At 32.7% G+C, this 18,839-nt stretch overlaps 3 protein-coding genes across 3 annotated transcripts; 1 reads left to right on the forward strand and 2 right to left on the reverse strand.

Moving 5' to 3' along the window:
- Positions 1-4,125: 4,125 nt before the first annotated feature.
- On the reverse strand, positions 4,126-5,066 carry LOC137821663 (glycine-rich protein 2-like). The gene has a single exon (XM_068626364.1). The coding sequence runs from the start codon at positions 4,832-4,834 to the stop codon at positions 4,292-4,294; it is 543 nt and encodes a 180-aa protein (XP_068482465.1). The 5' UTR covers positions 4,835-5,066; the 3' UTR covers positions 4,126-4,291.
- A 4,986-nt stretch (positions 5,067-10,052) lies between these two features.
- LOC137821177 (fluoride export protein 1-like) lies at positions 10,053-13,165 on the forward strand. Its single transcript, XM_068625647.1, has 7 exons — positions 10,053-10,360; positions 10,441-10,861; positions 10,949-11,026; positions 11,253-11,351; positions 11,680-11,872; positions 12,044-12,462; positions 12,699-13,165. The coding sequence occupies exons 2-7, from the start codon at positions 10,526-10,528 to the stop codon at positions 12,924-12,926; spliced, it is 1,353 nt and encodes a 450-aa protein (XP_068481748.1). The 5' UTR covers positions 10,053-10,360; positions 10,441-10,525; the 3' UTR covers positions 12,927-13,165.
- A 1,708-nt stretch (positions 13,166-14,873) lies between these two features.
- LOC137822608 (pentatricopeptide repeat-containing protein At3g62890-like) lies at positions 14,874-18,522 on the reverse strand. Its single transcript, XM_068627516.1, has one exon. The coding sequence runs from the start codon at positions 18,410-18,412 to the stop codon at positions 16,088-16,090; it is 2,325 nt and encodes a 774-aa protein (XP_068483617.1). The 5' UTR covers positions 18,413-18,522; the 3' UTR covers positions 14,874-16,087.
- Positions 18,523-18,839: the final 317 nt, after the last annotated feature.

The following is an 18,839-nucleotide window of genomic DNA, read 5'->3' on the forward strand; positions in this document are numbered from 1 at the left end:
GACCCAAACAAATATAAGTAACACAACCCTTGTAAGAAAAGTAAAAATCATTACAATTAGAAAAATATAAAATGAATATTTATTATAAAGTAAATTTTAAGTTTAACTCAATCTCATAAAACCAATTTATAAGGTGAGATTTTCACCAACTTATATATAATGAAATTTTCTATCTTTAGTCAATGTGAGATTTCCAACACATCTTCACTTTAAACCAAACCCAACTTCACAAAATCGTCACTTTAAACCAAACTCAACTTCATAAGATTAGGTTTGCATTCACTTATATACAATGAAATGTCTTCATTCCTAGTCGATGTAAAATCTCCAACAATATTCTTATTTATCAAATTACTTTTAATTCTTCCTAAAATTTTAATACTATTTATTTCTCATTTACTGCAAGTGTGTAAAATTTGTAGGAACTAACAGAATAAATATACAGTTAAAAATAAAAAATCAAAAATCAAAAATCACTTTTACAATGTTGTTTAATCGTAAACTACTACATGTGATAATTTTATTGAATTTTACCATAATAATTTTAAAAATCAGATAAACAGTAGTTTTTATCCATAGAGTATAAATTTTTTTACTTTGCCAATATAGTCAACAACCTCTAAAAATAATAGTCATTAGTCTCTCCAAACAACGTATAGCCATTAGTCACTACTAATTTCTTCAATTTCTAAATAAAAGTAGTTTCTTACAAATATTTTTTTTTGAGAAGTAGTGGCTAAAATCGTAGATAAATCATATTAATATAAATGAAAGAAATAATAACAATAACAAAGTTATCACTCTCAATTAAAAAATTTAGGAGTTTAAGGTTTAAAATTTATGTTCTGTTTGTTTTCGATAGAAACATATGAAGCAATAAAAGAATAAGAAAGCTAAAAAAACAAAAAGAATAATTGTGAAAAACGTTTAAACTTTTTCTTCTCAATTGCGAGGAAAGTTAACTTTTGATAATTTAAGTTACTTTATTATTATTAAATAAAATGTAATAAATATTTTATTTTATTTTAAAATGTATATTAATTAAATTTATAATAAAATAATTAATAAATAAAATAAATTTAATATTTTCTTAATATATGTTTTATGTTAAATAAATAAAATAAAAATAAAAAATTTAATTATTAGTACACATTTTTATTTAATTTAATAATAATTTTTACTTTAAATTATTTTAATTTTAATATATATATATTTTAATTCTTTTATAATAAATTCTTTAAAAATTTATTATTTATCAAATTTGTAAACTTACATTTTATATATTTTAAAAAAAATTTAAAAAAATTTCAATATCACATCAATTACAAACTTCAATAAATTTTCCTCATAAATCTACTCTAATATATTCAATCCAAACAACCTCATTTTCCTATCAAATCATTTCAAATTTTCTCCCTCAAATCTCCTCCCCAATTCAAACACACCATTAAAATTAGAGTTGACAAATTATTATAAATGAAATAGAAACATTAAAAATTATAAACTAGGAAATATTAGAATGCATACATGATTAAGCCCCTCCTTTTTAAGTTTGTTTCTTTCTTTCATCATTCGCCATTATACATTTCAGTGACCCATTATACATTATCAGAAATGAATAAGAAGGACTTAAAAAAGCTAAGGTTTATTCAGTCACAAAAGTTAAACTTCGTATTTCACAACTGGTGAAGACTCTAGCCTCTTCATGAGATACTAATAGTTAGAAATGGTGTTATCAACAACAACAAAAAGGTAATTTTTTGTTTACGTGTGGTGAACATGAGATTGAAGCCCACAAAAGGAACAATTTGTATGTTTAGAATAATAAATCTCTCCTTTCATAAATGTCCCATCATGGAAATTCAAACACAAATCCTTTCAGTAATCACAGTAATCAAGGAAACATTAACTACTAGATCAGACAAATTCTTTGATAATATTATCGTTTTTATTATACTTATTATTATTAATATAATTTATACATATTATTATTAATATTATTAGTATTATTAATATTGTTAATAATAATAATTATAATAAAAATCATGATAATACTAAAGAATTTGTTTGTGGTAGTGGTTAAATTTTCTTTGGTTACTGAAGAAATCTGATTTTGAATTTCATCTACCACCAAATTTTATTGTATGGTGCCAAAGTTATCCGTATGTAATACCGATTAATAATCACTAATTTATCATAATTTTTAAAACACTTAAATCAATTACAAGATTATTATAAAATCTATTTGTCTCATAAAAAACTATTCAATGCATTCTTAACTGTATAGATAAAGGATGACATATAAATAAATGGTAACACTCAATAAGTATTTTACTTTTTTATATTCATTACCATCTTTATACTTAACTAATATTCTTATATTCTTTTTTACTTTAAGATTAAAAAAAATTGGAGGTGAAGTCTCATCTTTTTCTTTATTTGTGATCATTCAACACCACAAATCACTATTTGGAGAGAAGTTGTCTCATCTCCACTTCAAGAGCTTGTCATTTCAATCTTTGTTAAGAACAATAACAAAAAGGTAAAAGAACAAACAAACTAAGCAATAGACCAATTATTAATGTGAAATTGTTAACAATGGTTGTAAAATAAGAACGGAGAAAATGTCACCGTTCTCCAAAAATCATGACCAAAGAATTTCGTTACTTGACATAGAGTGATGAATTTATAAGAACCAGGTATGATAAAGAAAGCCATAATAAATTCAAAGTGATGGATAGAAGGAAAAGAAACACCAGGCCATGATCAGGAACTAAAAGGTCGAAACAGTTTTCAAGTATTCTAAAATCTACTTTGTTTGCTTCCTAATAAACGAAGAAGTAGTCTCTCTATGATATTATCAAACATCAAATGTATCTAAATGCAAGATTTGTAGAGACCTTGAAGAATCTAATGCCACCGATTCAATGGCGCCTCACGCGCACTCGTGTTTCATGGCACTAAAAAATTATCCAAATACAGAATGATGACGCCTACCTACTATCATAAGCATTAAACAACTAAAGATCCATTTCGGAAGAAACAAGAAGAATTACCATATATAATTTTTAGGTTGATAATGGAAGAAATAAAAGAAAATGCAAAGATTTTTCTAACAATTATAAAAAAACCAAAGGGCGGAAGCAACCCACGATGCTCTCATGCAACCATCACAGTGTATGACATAGGACAACTTCTAGTTTTTCATAATCACACAACATGGGATTAAGAATATCTGTCATGATCATTAGCCACTCATCTGATCATCAAATATCCTTATTAAATAACATAATACTTATAATAAAAAATTTAAAGGCATGATTGGTTTTAAATGGAAAGCCAAGCTGTCACTACAATATTAAAGTTGTATATTTTTGTAACAAAAATTGTGACTGCATTTATTCAAAACTTTTCAGAGTACAGAAGTTTATAAAATCTCTGCCAGTAAAACCTTTAAAAAAATAAAACAATGCCTTAAATGAACAAATTAGGAAAAAAGAACATCCACAACATTCATTATTGCATGAATAAATATCAGAAATGACAACATATCATTCACACACAAAACTAGAGGACAGAATAGACTAGATTTACTTATCATATCTTTCATGGTAGGACCACTGCGTAAATGCCTGCTTCTTATCAGAGCAGATAAGATCTTCACAATATTTGCATGAATTACAGATGAAAATTAAACTTCTTTCAACCGACTATTACAGACCCTTCTATAGTAGAGAAATATAAGGGAAAACAAACCATTAATTAAAGCATAGTTTCTTTAAAGTGTAAAAAATATACGCGTAGAATATTATAAAAAATATTAGTTACAATGATTTTATTTACTTTTAAATAATTGCCTTAAAAAATACTTCCTTATCACGAGTTTTGATAGATTCGTAATGTAGAATTGTTTCACAACCCTTAAAAATAAGGAGGGACATATCAAAGGGGATTTTGGTTCTGACATGATCAGAAGAATGGCAGGACTGCGACACAAATACAGATAGTTTGAGGACAGTGCATAGAAGCGAATGTATATTTTTGCTGAATTTATAAATTATTAAATTAGCCATTAATTACGGCTTCCCTTGCTTCGTATTGAACAGGAGGAACAACCATAATCACTTCATCAAAAGAATCGGATTAGATGAAACAATTAGCAAAACACATTTGGAACAAATGCCAATGGCTAGAAACCAAAAATAACAGACCCATGCATGCACCCAACCTCAACTAACAATAACAGACTCACAGTATAATAGAAGAAATAATAATTCATAAACCCACGTTCTCACTCATTTAATTTCCCAACGTTTGGACATTCCCTCGCAAAGTGCCCTTCCTCTCCACAGTTATAACACCCTCCACCACCTCCGCCTCCACCGCGTCTCTGTATCCTACCATCACCACCAGCACCACCACCACCACCCTGTCTCTGGTAACAATCCCTCGCCAAGTGACCTATTCTTCCACAATTATAACACTCAGGTCCTCCTCCACCACGGCCGTAACCTCCTCTACGGCCGATCCCTCCCCCACGGCCTTCCCCTCCGCCGTAGCGTCCTCTTCCGCCCCCACCCCGGCCTCGAATGCCTACTGGACGGCTGGATCTAACGGGAGAGGTGACGTCGACGGCCATGGCGCGGCCGTCGTCGCCGTAATCGAGGAGGAACTCGACAGACTGGCCATCGGACAAGGAGCGGTAGCCGTCAGATCGGATGGAAGTGAAGTGAACGAAGAGATCTTCGGAGCCGTCTTGGGGACTTATGAATCCGAAACCCTTCTTCGCGTTGAACCACTTAACGTTGCCCGTGGATCTCCGACTGTCGGCCATGGTTCCTGAAGAGGTGGAACGGAACGGAATAGAAGGTTCTAGAAGTTTCCCTTTTGGGTTTGGGAAAGCTTAGGACGCTGAATTGGAGGGAAGAGCGAGGTGCGGCGATTGTGATTCGTCCATTCCAACGGAGGTGCTGATGTGGTATTGTATGGATTTTGTGTGAGTGGAAAGAAAATAAAAGTGATATATTAATATATTTAGGTGGGACCCTTCCTCATCTTACTTCCTATAATTTCACTCTCTCTCTCTCTTATCCTATCCAAACACATTATTCCCACCTCACCCTCACCAATATCTTCCCTGCATTTTATAATATTTTTTTTAACTCATTTTCTTTTTGAAAGAGGCCTAGGCCCAACACAGAATAAAAAGGGCATATTTGGCAATTGCTTCCTGCACCATATCACTGCACCCGATTCCAGCGGAAAAGACGAAACTATCCTTAAAAAAAATTTCCGAAATATGTGTTCCGGATTTTTTTATCCGGAATGAGTTTTTCATTTTTGTTTCCAGATTTTTATTTCCGAAATACAATAATCTCTTTTCTGGATTTTTTTTTCCAGAATGTATTATTTATCAATTTCGGATTTTTTTGTCCGGAATAGAATTTTACATTTTGTTTCCGGATTTTTATTTCTGAAACTCAATAACCACTTCCGGATATATTTTTCCGGAATATATTATTTTCAATTCCGGATTTTTATTTCCGAAATAAAGGGCATTTTTGGAATTTTTAAAATTATGTTGGGTGCAGGTTAAAATGTGTTGGGTGCAGGGAGCATTTGCCTATTTCTTTTAGGAGAATATAAGGTGGCCCAAATTTATGATATTGGTAATACAATCATTGTTTATTCTTTCAAAGCAATATTCTCACCTCCAATTATTTTCTAGACAATATTTTAAAATAATTATAAAATAGGTAAATAATATTTGTAAAGACAGATTTATTTTAAATAAATATATAATAAATAATCAACCATTGATCATAAAATTAAAATAATTATTAACGAATTTGGTTAAACATATATTGAAAAATAAAAATCGACTAAGTTTTTTTTATAAGAACTTTTTTAGTTAATTATTACAAATGTGATTGTTATTTATGTAATTAGTTTTGTTGTGATACTTTATGCATCTACTTTTCAAAAGTATATAAACTTTCATCTTCGTATACCGAGATTTTGATCGACAAATGAGTGATAAGTCCAATCGAAATATTATTTTTTAAATCTTTTTCAACACCAGTTATTCATTATTAACATGCTGGAATTCATTAATATAATAATTATTAAATTATGTAAAACTGTTGTCGTAACTCTCGAATCCCACCTTATAGTTGACTAAGCATATTGTCGTATGATCATTGTGTTCTTCTACTATTTAATTCTTAAACTTTATTATTCGTTTGTTGTTATATAATTCTGCCATGTTTTCATAAGATTTCTAATTAAAAAAAGTTAGATTCTCAAAGTGGAAACTCAATTTCACAAAACAATATTGAAAAAATCATCACTTTTTTCTCTTTCTTTTTTACACTATTTTTCTTCAAAGTTTTTCTCACAAATCATTACAAATGACGTAAATCAATCCTTATAAAATCTTCCCGAATTCATCAAAAATACTAAACAAAAACATAAATATAGAGCTAATTTAAATTTGATGCAGGTTATTAACATCATCACTTATATTATACTTCAGGAGTATATGTTTTATATTTTGAACTTATCACTCAGCATATAAAAACTTGTTTTTATTTGTTTATAACTTTTTTTTTTAATTTTATAAGGAAACAAGTTATCTAACTTTAGGAAAGTTATTGGAAAAAATTAGTGACTTTTCAAAGAGTCAGAACGCATACGATGACCATGAGAATGAGTGAGTTTCAGAGCATGGAGATATTGGGGATCAAGATCTTATTTATATAAGACATAATGAAAGTTCAGTTACCAAATCATTTTTCTTTTTGAATAGAGACTCTCTCATAGGGAATGGTCATCAAATCCTTTTTACTCATATAAAGACTCTCTTCTAGGTAATGGTTATCAATCCCTTTTTCAATCTTTTGGATAGAGATTCCTTACTTGTGAATGATTATTATTTTTTTTTTCAATCTTTCGGATATAAACTTTCTTCTTGGGAATGGTAACCAAATCATTTTTCTTGTTATCTTTCAACTAGAGACCCCTTTATTGGGAATGATCATAATTTTTTTTTATCTTTTGGATCAAATCCTCTTCTTTCATATGAATGATTGTTGAATCTTACTTATATTTTTCATATTGAAATCCACTTCCTTCATATTAATGGTTAACAATTTCGTTGTTTTCACGTCTTATATTGATGGTCTGGTTCATATATATGAATGACCTATATTTGGTTCAATCACAACTTCGTCTACCCTGAACCCAACTCACTTTGTCCCCGACAAAGCCCAATTGAGTGACACTTTCCTTCTTCTTTTAGTTTTTGAAACCAAACTAAATTGGTATTCCTATCTTTACTTATCTCTTATTGTGAACATATAAAATTTCGATATTATCTAGTAAAAACTAAGCAAAGAGAGTAGTAAAATAATAAAATAATAAATTTTACAATTTCTCACATTTCACTCACTCCTAAATGAAATAGAGAAATTTGTCCTACACCTTTGTACCTTCTCTTCTATCTTCATACATTTTCTTTTTAATTATAAGAACTTCTAAGTATGGTGAAGAATATGGTATATTCTTCTTCATTTTTAATTAGTGATGGTTGTTTGTGATGATCGTTGGTAAACATTGGTGGTTGAGATAAAATTTATAGTGTTTTTCTATAGGTGATAATTATGTTTCCGTTTGCTTATTGTATAATATGAAAAACCACAAAATCTAGAAAAAAACTAACAAGGTGCGAACATGAAATATAAAACTAAAATAAAATGATCTTTGCACGGTAAAAAAAATAATTCTGAAAGTGACTTTTTAATTAATGTGAAGGTCCTTATAATTGGACTTTATATTTCTGTTTTATTTTTTTCTTTTAAGTATACCTCTACTTTGCTTTTTTCAACACACATTACTCTTTCTTTTCATTTTGTGTTTTTTTTTCTTATGATATCTTTAAGCTTTATCTTTTATCTTTCTTACTCTAGTTTCTTGTCTTGGTTCTTGATTTTTATTTGACGATTGTTTCTTTTCCCCAGGCCATCTTAGAATTCTTCAATAAAATAAATTATATTATTTTTCAATAAAAAATTATACAATAACAATCCTGCAAGTTGTATATAACTTATTATAATTGTTAAAATAATATTATAAAAGTTAAATTGAGAAATTATTAAAATAATAGTATTAAAAATTATTATGTTGAGGTAGAAAAAAAGGAAACTATCGATATATCATGATTTTGTTTGGATAGTACGTAAACGTGGAATATATTGCGTTTCTTTTGTTTGGATGTAAAATTGGAATGCTGTATTTGGTGGCTGTTGAAGTTGGAGTTTGGTGGAGGGGAGGGCTGTGTTGTCGTTTTGTGCCATAAAACATGTTTTTTGTTTTTTTATTATCTTCTTTCTTTTTAATATTTTTTTTAGACTGGAATAGCCCATTCATTCGGCCCAGCATTCTTATTATTTACCCCATTGTTTTTTATATACATACTCCTTTTTCGCTTTTTTGAAAAGACTGGACCCATTCGTCTGGCCCTTCACTTGCTATTTGCCATCCCGTTTTAAACTTTGGTCCTTTCTTTTGGCCCAACGTGTTTTTATTTGCCACCTATTTTTTTACATATATAATCTATAATTTTGGCACTACGCCCAAGTAACCAAAGGTGAAGAGAAGAAAGAAAGATGTAAATGTGCTGAAAAAATAGATTTATATTAAAAAAAATTGATGACATTTTTCTTTTTAAATGTGCAATATATGTATAATTTCTATATAATTTTTTTTATATTTATAATATATATATATATATGATAATGATAGAAAATTATTTAATAATTACAATCTCTTTTAACTTGACGGTAAAAACATGATGTTTAGTTGTTCATGAATTTAAATAATTTTTAAACTCCTGCACCATACTTTTTAAATTTTTAAAAGAATATTTTATAAGAATTTTAATTTTAAATGAAGCAGAAAACGTTTTTAGTTAGACTCAATATATAATCTTACACATAAATTAGAAAAAAAAATATATGTTAAAAATCTCTCATATTAAGATAAAAAATCTTATAATATATTATAGTCTATCTATAAGTGGGTATACTATAACTTATAAATGATAATGTAACTTGTATTACAAACAATTAAGACTATGTTACTGATGCTAATACAGTAAACAATTTTCTTTTCCTTCGCATAAGAGACAGGAGACACATAGTAAGCTCTTGATGACAATAAAATAAGATACTCTACTCTATGTATAATATTGTTGTAAGAGTCAAGATTTGATTTAAAACTCAAATTTCTTCTGGTTTCTCGTGTCTATCGTGATAAGGGGTAGGAATCTTCCGTAAGGGGATTGTGACTTGTGAGGTGATGCCAATAAATTTATTTTATGACAAGCCGCAGAATCCAAAAACAAAACAATTGCTTCAAATTGTAAATTTATAAATACTGCTGTGCAAAAACCAAATCTAATTTCTATTAGTCCACAGAAAACAGGGTCTTCATTTGGACACGTGTTAACAAATAAAGAAGTTAGATTTAAGAAAGATAAATGATGATTGTATTTTTTAATCTAGTAACTCTGTCAACAAACTTAATATATTGGATGTTTTTTTATAATTTATTTTTCTTGAAATTAATGTGACGGTCTTTTAAAAAATCCATTTTATTTATATTATTTAAATTTTATATAAATAATAAAACTGTTCAAGAACGGCATCTTGGTGGAGCCTTTAAAGGAATCTATTTCAAAAGCTGCGTGCTGTCATTGACCACAAAATAGTTATCCCCAATTCATTTCTCATGTCTCCTAATATTAGCTTCACATTTTCTTATCAAGTGAAAACGCCACCTTACGTATGAATCTCTCTGGTGTGACACATTATTATGCCCTTTTCTTTAGAACAATTAATATTATGCCATTTTCAATTTGTCCGCTTCATATTGAATTTCCTGCTGCGTATTCTCTAAGGTGACTCCAAAAAACAAAAGATGACATAAAATCATAACCATTGAATTTGTATCCCTGGCCTACATATATTCACCATGTAGTCAGTACAGTTTTTGTGATATCATTGATTATTAATTGCCCATAACTTATATTATCTCTTTTTCTTAGGCTAGTTCCCATACGTTTTTACTTGTCATTAGTAAGTTATCGCTTGTGTGGGGAAAACTGCTTTCTTAGGCATGTGCATCACCATCTATTAAATTGACTATAATGTGTTTGTTTTAATGTTCGGGGTAGAAATGGTTGATTTTTCATCTGCTATTTCATGTACACTGTTGTTATATTGGGACGGGGAGTGTGATTATTATTAAAATCCTAAACAAAATAAATTGGGCAAGTGGCTAACTGTTACTTAAACTGGGGGTAAGTATATAGAATTCAGTCATCTTTTTCTGTACCACACATATAAAGAACAAAACAAATAAGGTTTGTATTGGTGGCAGCTGCATGAGTCAACTTGGTATTTAGTTGGGTGTTCAACGCGGTTTAAGGCGGCGAGACAAGTGTTGTGGTTGTGTTGTTGTTGACATGGAGAGAATGAACAGTGGGGGTTCTTCAATCAGAAGACGTTCATTGAGCATATCAAGTCACGTAAGCCATCATACAGACAATGATGGTGAGAATGAGAGTGTTTCCGAGGCTGGAGACATTGGAGATCGAGCTCTTCAAAGCAAGAGGTTCAGTGAGAGCAACAGTTTCCGCTTGTCCTTTGACAACAGGTCAGAAAAAGACACCGTTGTTTCCATTACAGAGGAGCACAGATTGCATCCCAATTCTTCTGTTAGGCCTTTGCCTCCTCCTGCCTTCACATCCCTTTCCCCTCTTTCCACTGATGGAATAGTAGGTTCTGAAGACACAGAGCATGTGAGCTTCAACACTTGATTTTCATGTAGTCCAAGATTTTTGGTTTCTGTGATTTGGTTATTAATTAACCTTATGATCTATTTTCAGGATCCTCCTAAAGGTTTGCCAGAGTTGCTTGACTATACTTCATGTATGGTTCAGTTAGCGGTTTTTGGAATTCTTGGGGTAACTTCTGCTAAACTTTTGCTTGACTTGTTAGACATGGCTAACTTGTTGGTACAGAATGGATTACTGGTATTTGCCATTGTTTCAATTTAGAATTCTTTTGCTGATTGAGAGGCTATGGCAAATTTTAGCTGTGACAATGATACCCATTTTATGGTCAAATTTATATTATGACATGCAGTTATCCACAAAACTCTAATACACAAACTGTAAAAACACTGTGCAGGTCTTAACGAGATATTTACTGCAGAAGTTATTTGGCCCTGAGGTTGCCCATGTGACAAGCGACCAAACCATTCTTTATGTTGATCTTCCTTCTAATATGGTGTGTTCCCTTTTCCATCTTCAATATTTTTGTGTCTTGGTTATCTACAAATTTTGATGGGTTCACAAAGGCCAACACTCCAGAGTTGTTTAGACAGGAACATAACTACATTATGGTAGTGACTTGCTTAGTGTGGAGTGACACTAGAGTCATTTATGTATAGAACACATTTGCAAATTACATTTTAATTTTTTTATGTATAGGCATCTTGTAGAAGCTTCAAAGTTCAAACTTGAAACTTAAAACTACTGTTAGAAGAAATTTTGGAATTCACTCGTGAGGAAGCTGATTCAGATAATCTAATTCAAATTTTTATATTCCTTTTCAGATTGGTTCGTTTCTTATGGGTTGGTTTGGTGTGGTATTCAAAGGAGACATATCTCAAGTGTCAGAGCATCTAGCTATAGCAATAACAACTGGTTACTTAGGAAGCCTTACAACCTTCAGTGGTTGGAATCAAAAAATGCTTGAACTCAGTGTTTCCGGGCATTGGTTCTTCGCTTCACTTGGCTTTCTATTAGGTAAATGAGAAGATTTATTGTGTATTTTATAGTTCTAAGTTTGTTGTTTCAAGCAAAGATTTTTTGTTTTGCTTAAAATCAAATGACCCCTATTAGATGAGGTGATGATTTTAATTCCTCATGATGGCTCAATTGATAAGATGAATTTGTTTTACAATTACAATTTTTCAGGTTTATTTCTTGTTGCCTATTCCATCCAGTTTGGGATCGAAACTGCCAAGGGTTTCAGGTGGCTCCTCCACCGGTTGAGTATTAGTTCGGGAAAAGATGGTAATAAGATCAACTACAAAGTAGACAGCTACCGTCGTCAGTTGATAGTTATGGTGATCTTCTTAGTTATACTAGGCATATTGTGGGGTATAAGTGGTGCATTAGTAAAGGCTGAGTTCAAGCACGGTGGTAATGCTGCACAGTTATGGTTTGCTTGCATGGTTGGACCCATGGGTGTGTGGATTAGATGGTTCTTAGCAAGGTTAAATGGGCGTGGACTGGGAAAGGAAGGGTTGTTTAAATGGATTCCATTTGGGACGTTAATTGCCAATGTATCAGCAGCTTGTATTATGGCTGCACTTGCCTGTGTGAAGAATGCAGTAAGTTTCATTGTCATCATTCATGTTCAAGTCCCCCCCTAACTACATTGTCCAATCTCTAAGCTAGAAGCCATAGACTCATAGGTTCCGAATTAGATATGACAGTAAGATTTACATGTGTTGGGAAATTGGATTGCTTGTTGAACTTCTTTTTTGATTACCATGATTAATTCTTGCCCTCATGTCTGTTATATATATGACATAAACCATAACCATTATTTACTTGCCTGATGCAGGTGAACACCAGAGATTGTGATACTGTTGTAGCAGGAATACAGTTTGGTCTAATGGGGTGCTTGAGCACTGTCTCTACTTTTGCTGCTGAGTTCAATGCAATGAGAGAAAGCAGTCATCCTTGGAGAGCCTATGTCTATGCCATTATTACAGTTTGTGTTTCATTCTCTCTGGGAATACTAATATACTGCATCCCTGTTTGGACGAAGGGGTTTGACATTGACGCGTAGCAATTGAATAAGGCAATCCTGTTTAGGCAACAGATTGTTTTTGCTTAGAATGGATCGGCAGTTCAGAGAAGCAGAGTAATGTGTCTATACTATTCTTCATAGTGAGATCTGTCAATATTATGATTGACTGTAAAACCGGAATTTGAGCTGATAGTTCTTACTAATGTAGATGCATTTTTTGATGTAGAAAACGTTTCAACCCAGTAAGAAAGTTTTCATTAACTTAATTTTTCACAAAATTGTGGTATTGTAGGAGTGAATAGCGCATGACTTAATAAAGTCAATAAACTAAGTAAGTATAGAATTTTGATATTATATTAAGAAAGAAATTTAAATCTAATCCAACTTTTATAAAATATGTTTGCATTCATTTATATTTATGAAATGTCCTTAATACAACTAGTTGATGTAGGATCTTCGACGTATAAGATCTCCAACAAATAGAACTGAATGGAAAGTATTCATGGACTCCTTATTGTTGACAATTCGTTCAACTTTGCTGCATAATTAGCAAAGATGCGGCAAGTGCCAATCACTGTGTTGGATCGTTACAATAATATCACAGGCTGATTAATGCCCAAGAAATGTAAAGGTATTGACCTATTCAATAGCTACGTAATAAAGGTTAGGTGAGCATTGTTGTATTGTTTTCTACATGCATGGATTTTTGCGTGTCTATAAAGATGAAACAAATATAGAATTTTAATTGGTGTTATGCAACTTAAATATAATGTAGCGGATTTGTTCAATTTGGCTAATTTCTTTTGTTTGTGGTTGAGATATCGCTTGATGCATGATAGCAAAGCTAATCTATATTAGAGTAGCTTTGTGTCATTAGTTACAGCTAAGGTTTGGAATTAAAAAATAAATAAAATATAAAGATTTTTATGATAAATAATTACGTTGAGAAAGTTACAATTTGACAAAAAAGTTGTAGTAGAAAAACTTGAAAGTTAAGAAAAATTTTAATTTTTCTTTAAAATTAGTAAGAAATAATAAAAGCGTGTCTAAAAAAAAGGTTTAATTAAGTTTCAAGTCATACATTTTGGTATTTTTAATTGAGTTTCTATTAAATTTTGTTAATATATTGAGTACTAAAAAATTTTATGTTTTTCAATTGAGTATCTGCTGTTTAATGTTTCTAATAATTGGGTAACATGATTGTTATGTTGTCATGTCATCTTGGTGATTGGTCTCCTCATGTTATTTTGTGTTAGTATTAAACGATGTAGTTATGTTGTTAATAACTTTTATTGTTGGATGAAGATAAACAAAAATGAAAAGAAAAATAAAACTAAAATCTAAATACGATTTTGAAAGAGTAGAGAACAAATTGCACTATGCATCGGGCCAAACGAATACACACTATATTACATCTCAAAATAACATAATAAGCATTCTCTTATATGACTAAGATGATGAGTTGAATTATTCATTTTTAAAGTTTTACAATATCAAACTTAATCATTTTTATAATACTCAAACTTTGTTTTTCTACTAACTAGTCTCAAAGTTTGTGATAAAAAAACCAACAAACAAGTTCTCAATAATAAGAAAACAAATGAAGGAAAGAAAACAAATGACCATTATGATATTCAGTTTGAGAAAGAATATTAATATCACATCCCAGAAAGATGAGAATTTAAGTGATAAGTTATGAGATTGATAAAACTAAAACTTGAGTTCTTATAACCTAGAACACTCGTAAGGTTCTCAGAAGTAGAAAACTTAATTTTCTTTATAATTCACATATCTTTGTATTGTATTACAAGTACATATTTTGTAGGCTAAGTTATCTGTCACTGTAAACATATTAGAAAATAGTTTTTAATATCCATTATCAATTAACTCCAGTTGTATTTAATTCGCATTATTATTTTTTATCATCATGAGAACATTAATAATTCGTTGATTTTTTATATTTTTTGTGACAAGTCAACCACATAATTGACAAAAAACATAATAAAAGTAAAAAAAAATAAAATTGTATGTGTGTGAAGTGTTGCTTCATTTACTAAGAGTATGGAGATTACACAAGCATAATCCTTGAAGTGTTTTGGTCTTATATTTTGGTGGTGGGTTGTCTTGGCTAGCAAGAATAATTGTTTCGTCTTTGCTTACTTTCGTCCAGTGAAACATGACCTTGCATTTTCCATTGCTCGTTAGCTGTCAAGTAGTATTTATTTGCGAGACAAAACTCTCGTACTACATACTCTTTTAGATTTTAGACGAACATGTACAACCATGTATATCTTCTTTTGGCATAAATTAACGAGTTCTACACAAATAACATTACTGCCCCCATCATAACCTTGCACCTTTCGGTTTCCTCTTTCCATCTTGGTCTAGGCTTGCGTGAACTTTCACCACCTTGGCAACCAAGAACCACCACCTAAAAACCTCTCGGTCACATTGTTCAAACACCTCCAAACCTTCATCAAACACCAAGAATACCACCCGTATGTCTCGGCCTTCTTGAACAGAACCAATCCAAGAAGCCATCGTTGCTCCTTCTTCTCCTCTTTGCTTCCGCAACACTGCTGCTTGTTCTTGACTTCAAGAACCATCATCAACCTTTCCTAGTCGTGCCTCATTCATGTGCAAGCTTATCAACCAAGGAACCTAATCAAAGAGTAGACCCACCCTCATTCCGTGAGTCCAAGAAGGTCTCCATTACTTAACCCACAAAACTTCGGTGTGTCCAAGAAACCTATTCCAAGCCTAAGGAAAGAACTTGCTTAAAAAACAAGTACAATAGATGAGTGCCTCTATAAACTCAACAGCTCAGGAATGACCACTGAACCAGAGATGATGGTGATTGAATTTTTCTTTTTGGATTTTTGCAAACTTTCCCAAGATGAGAAGCCAACCCCTGAATGCAAACTCAATTAACATCGGCAGAAGTATCATTTCTCTTCAGAATCTTGGATCTTCAAGGCTCAGAAAGTTGGAGTGATATTATCCTGGAGTATAAGGTACCCTACATGTCCTTCTTTGCCAACAAGATCACAAGAATGACCAAAAATTTTATTCCATAGCAAGGCAAACAAAATCTGGAAAATCATAAATTCCACATGCTTTGATATTTGAGTCAACAATGAAAAAATTGAGTGCACGTTCCTTACACGTACTCATTCACTTTAATAGCCAGTACGGTTTTGTTACCAAAAATCCATGCAGGAACAAGCTCCATGCCTAAAGTGGTGAAAGCGATGACGATCCCTTACAACAATCTCGCGATCAAATGCTTTGGAGATTAACTTCACAACAGTGTGGCAATCATTACATATGCGCAAGTTCTTCATAACTCTGATTGGAGTTGGTGGAGCAATAGTGATAAGTCCAAAGGCGACTGCAAGTTTCTCACTGTGCCTGAAAAGTGCAGTTTCCTTCTCTTCATCGTCTATGTCTAGTGAAACCTCACTTGTGGTTGGTACATAGCCCTCAATCTTTAATTTTGCGGCCACTACATCTAACATGTGCTCAATATCACTTATTTGTGGGTGTGTCTTATCTCCAGCCAAAAATTCATGAACTATCCCATTTGCTTCAATCATGCTACAACCAGGTGTCTTTACCACCCCATGTTGTGCCATAATTCCCCTAATTTCGAGAACATTGCCCCAATTTCCTTTTGAAGCATATATATTTGACAATAGTACATGGAAACCATCATGGTCAGGCTGAAGCTGAATAAGTTTTTTGCCCACCCTCTCCCCTATTTCATTGTCATGGTGTTTTCTACAAGCCCCAAGCAAAGCACCCCAAGTGGCAACATCAGGTGCCATAGGCATACTCTCAATCAGTTCCTCCGCTTCTTTAAGCAAACCTGCACGTCCAAAAAGATCAACCATGCATCCGTAGTGCTTAATATTAGGCTCTATTTTGTGTTCGTGGATCATGGAACTAAAGTAGTGACGCCCCTCATCGACTAGGCCCATGTGCCGACAGGCCCCAAGAACTCCCATAAATGTTATCTCATTAGGAAGTGTCCTAGTTTTTTTCATATCTGCAAACATGCTGAGTGACTGTTCTACTAAACCATTCATTGCCAACCCAAGAATAATAGCATTCCAGGTAGAAACCCCCTTTGTCTCCATCGCATAGAAAACCTCCAATGCATTTTCCACACACCCGCATTTCACATACATGTCTATAAGCGTCGTGCTCAGAATAATGTTAACCTGTAATTTATTTTTACTTATATACGCATGAATCCATTTTCCTAAGTCCAAAGCAGCCAGATGGGTGCAAGCCGAGATGGCACTGACTAGGGCAGTTTCGTCTGGCCTAGCTCCATGAAGCTGCATTTCTTGGAACAATGCCAACGCTTCCGAGAAGAATTCCTGTTGAGCATAACCAGATATCATGGCACTCCAAGACACAACATCCTTCTCCGGCATGGAATAAAACAACTGCTCAGCATCTTCAATTGAACCACACCTCAAGTACCCAGAAATCATCGAGTTCCAAGATATTAGATCCAAGAGAACACCACCATCATCAAAAATTCTTTGCGCATCCACTATCTCCCCACAACTAGAATACAAATGTATCAATGCATTCTTAAGACTAACATAATCGTCAACCCCAACTTTCGCCGCCAAACCATGCACCAACCTTCCCATCTCAGCATTCAAAATTCGAGAACACGCGGAAACAACACTAACCACAACCACCTCATCCACTGCCACCCCATTTGCCTTCATCTCCACAAACAAAACCAACGCCTCCTCACACATTTCATTCTGCTCATAACAAGAAACCATCGCACTCCACGACACCATGTCCATATCCCTCACTCGAACCTCATCAAAAATCCGCCGCGCCTTCTCCACACACCCCTTCCTTCCAAAGAGCACAATCATGGAATTCGAAGCAATGGTGTTCTTCTCCGGCATTCCCTTATACAGACATTCCGCCTCCTCCACATTTCCCGCCTGAACATACCCGGCCAAAACAGTATTCCAAGAGACCAAATCCAGCACAGGACTTTCCTCAAACACCTGGCGCGCAGCGGACATGGTCCCACATACAGCATACAAGTTGATCAGCGTGTTCCGGACGTACGCATCTTGATGGAAACCAAACCTCACGACATGTGCGTGCAGCTCCCTTCCCTCGAACTCGGACACCCGGGCAACGCAGCATTGAAGGAGAGTTGGGTAAGTGTAGTTATCGGGTTTTGCGTGTTTCGCAAGGAAGAGTTTGTAGAGTGTGAGTGCTTGGTGGGGGTTGTTTTGGAGTTCGAAGTGGGCGCGCATGATGGTGTTCCATGTGAATGCGTTGGGGTTGTGAAGATGGTGGAAGATTCGGAGGGAATAGTGGAAGGGAACGAGAGCGGAGCGAGAGGAGAAGTTTATGAGTCTGCTTGCGGCGTAGGGGTCTGAGATGAGGCCGGTGAGGATCGTTTGTGAGAGAATCTGTTTGAAGTGCCTCGCCCATTGGCACCGCTGCAACGCTGCGTCTAACGTGCTCACCTTCATGCTTCGTCTTCATACTTCAATTCACACACACATCTTCATTTGCTGCATAATTTTTATCAACATTAATTATTTTTAATGGCAATTCAAGTTGATTGTTATTATAATACACTTTCATGTTTTATACAACCACTTTATAATTATACAGAGAGAGTAATTATACATTCATACTCTTTTTTCATTTACATTCAACTTACAGTTTTATAAATTATTATTTTATAATAATATTTTTTTTTATTATTATTATAATATAACATTTATTATTAAAAGTTTCCCATTATATTATTTTATATTTATTATTATAATCTAAATATAATATTTTAGAATTAGAAAAGATTGTTAAATAAATATTTAGAAATTTGGATGTGAAAGTATTCTTTTTCTTCTTATTATATAAAAAAAATCTATATATGCGGCAATCCACAAATAA

Source organism: Phaseolus vulgaris, chromosome 9, assembly GCF_000499845.2.
Source record: "Phaseolus vulgaris cultivar G19833 chromosome 9, P. vulgaris v2.0, whole genome shotgun sequence".
NCBI lineage: Eukaryota > Viridiplantae > Streptophyta > Magnoliopsida > Fabales > Fabaceae > Phaseolus > Phaseolus vulgaris.

What these genes read in the sequence shown, in the direction of transcription:
- LOC137822608 (XM_068627516.1), bottom strand. Translation starts at nt 18,412, where the DNA reads ATGAAGGTGAGCACGTTAGACGCAGCGTTGCAGCGGTGCCAATGGGCG.
- LOC137821663 (XM_068626364.1), bottom strand. Translation starts at nt 4,834, where the DNA reads ATGGCCGACAGTCGGAGATCCACGGGCAACGTTAAGTGGTTCAACGCG.
- LOC137821177 (XM_068625647.1), top strand. Translation starts at nt 10,526, where the DNA reads ATGGAGAGAATGAACAGTGGGGGTTCTTCAATCAGAAGACGTTCATTG. An exon ending in CGGTTTTTGGAATTCTTGGG is followed by an intron (nt 11,027 to 11,252) that starts GTAACTTCTGCT and finishes AACACTGTGCAG; the next exon opens with GTCTTAACGAGATATTTACT. An exon ending in TTGATCTTCCTTCTAATATG is followed by an intron (nt 11,352 to 11,679) that starts GTGTGTTCCCTT and finishes ATTCCTTTTCAG; the next exon opens with ATTGGTTCGTTTCTTATGGG.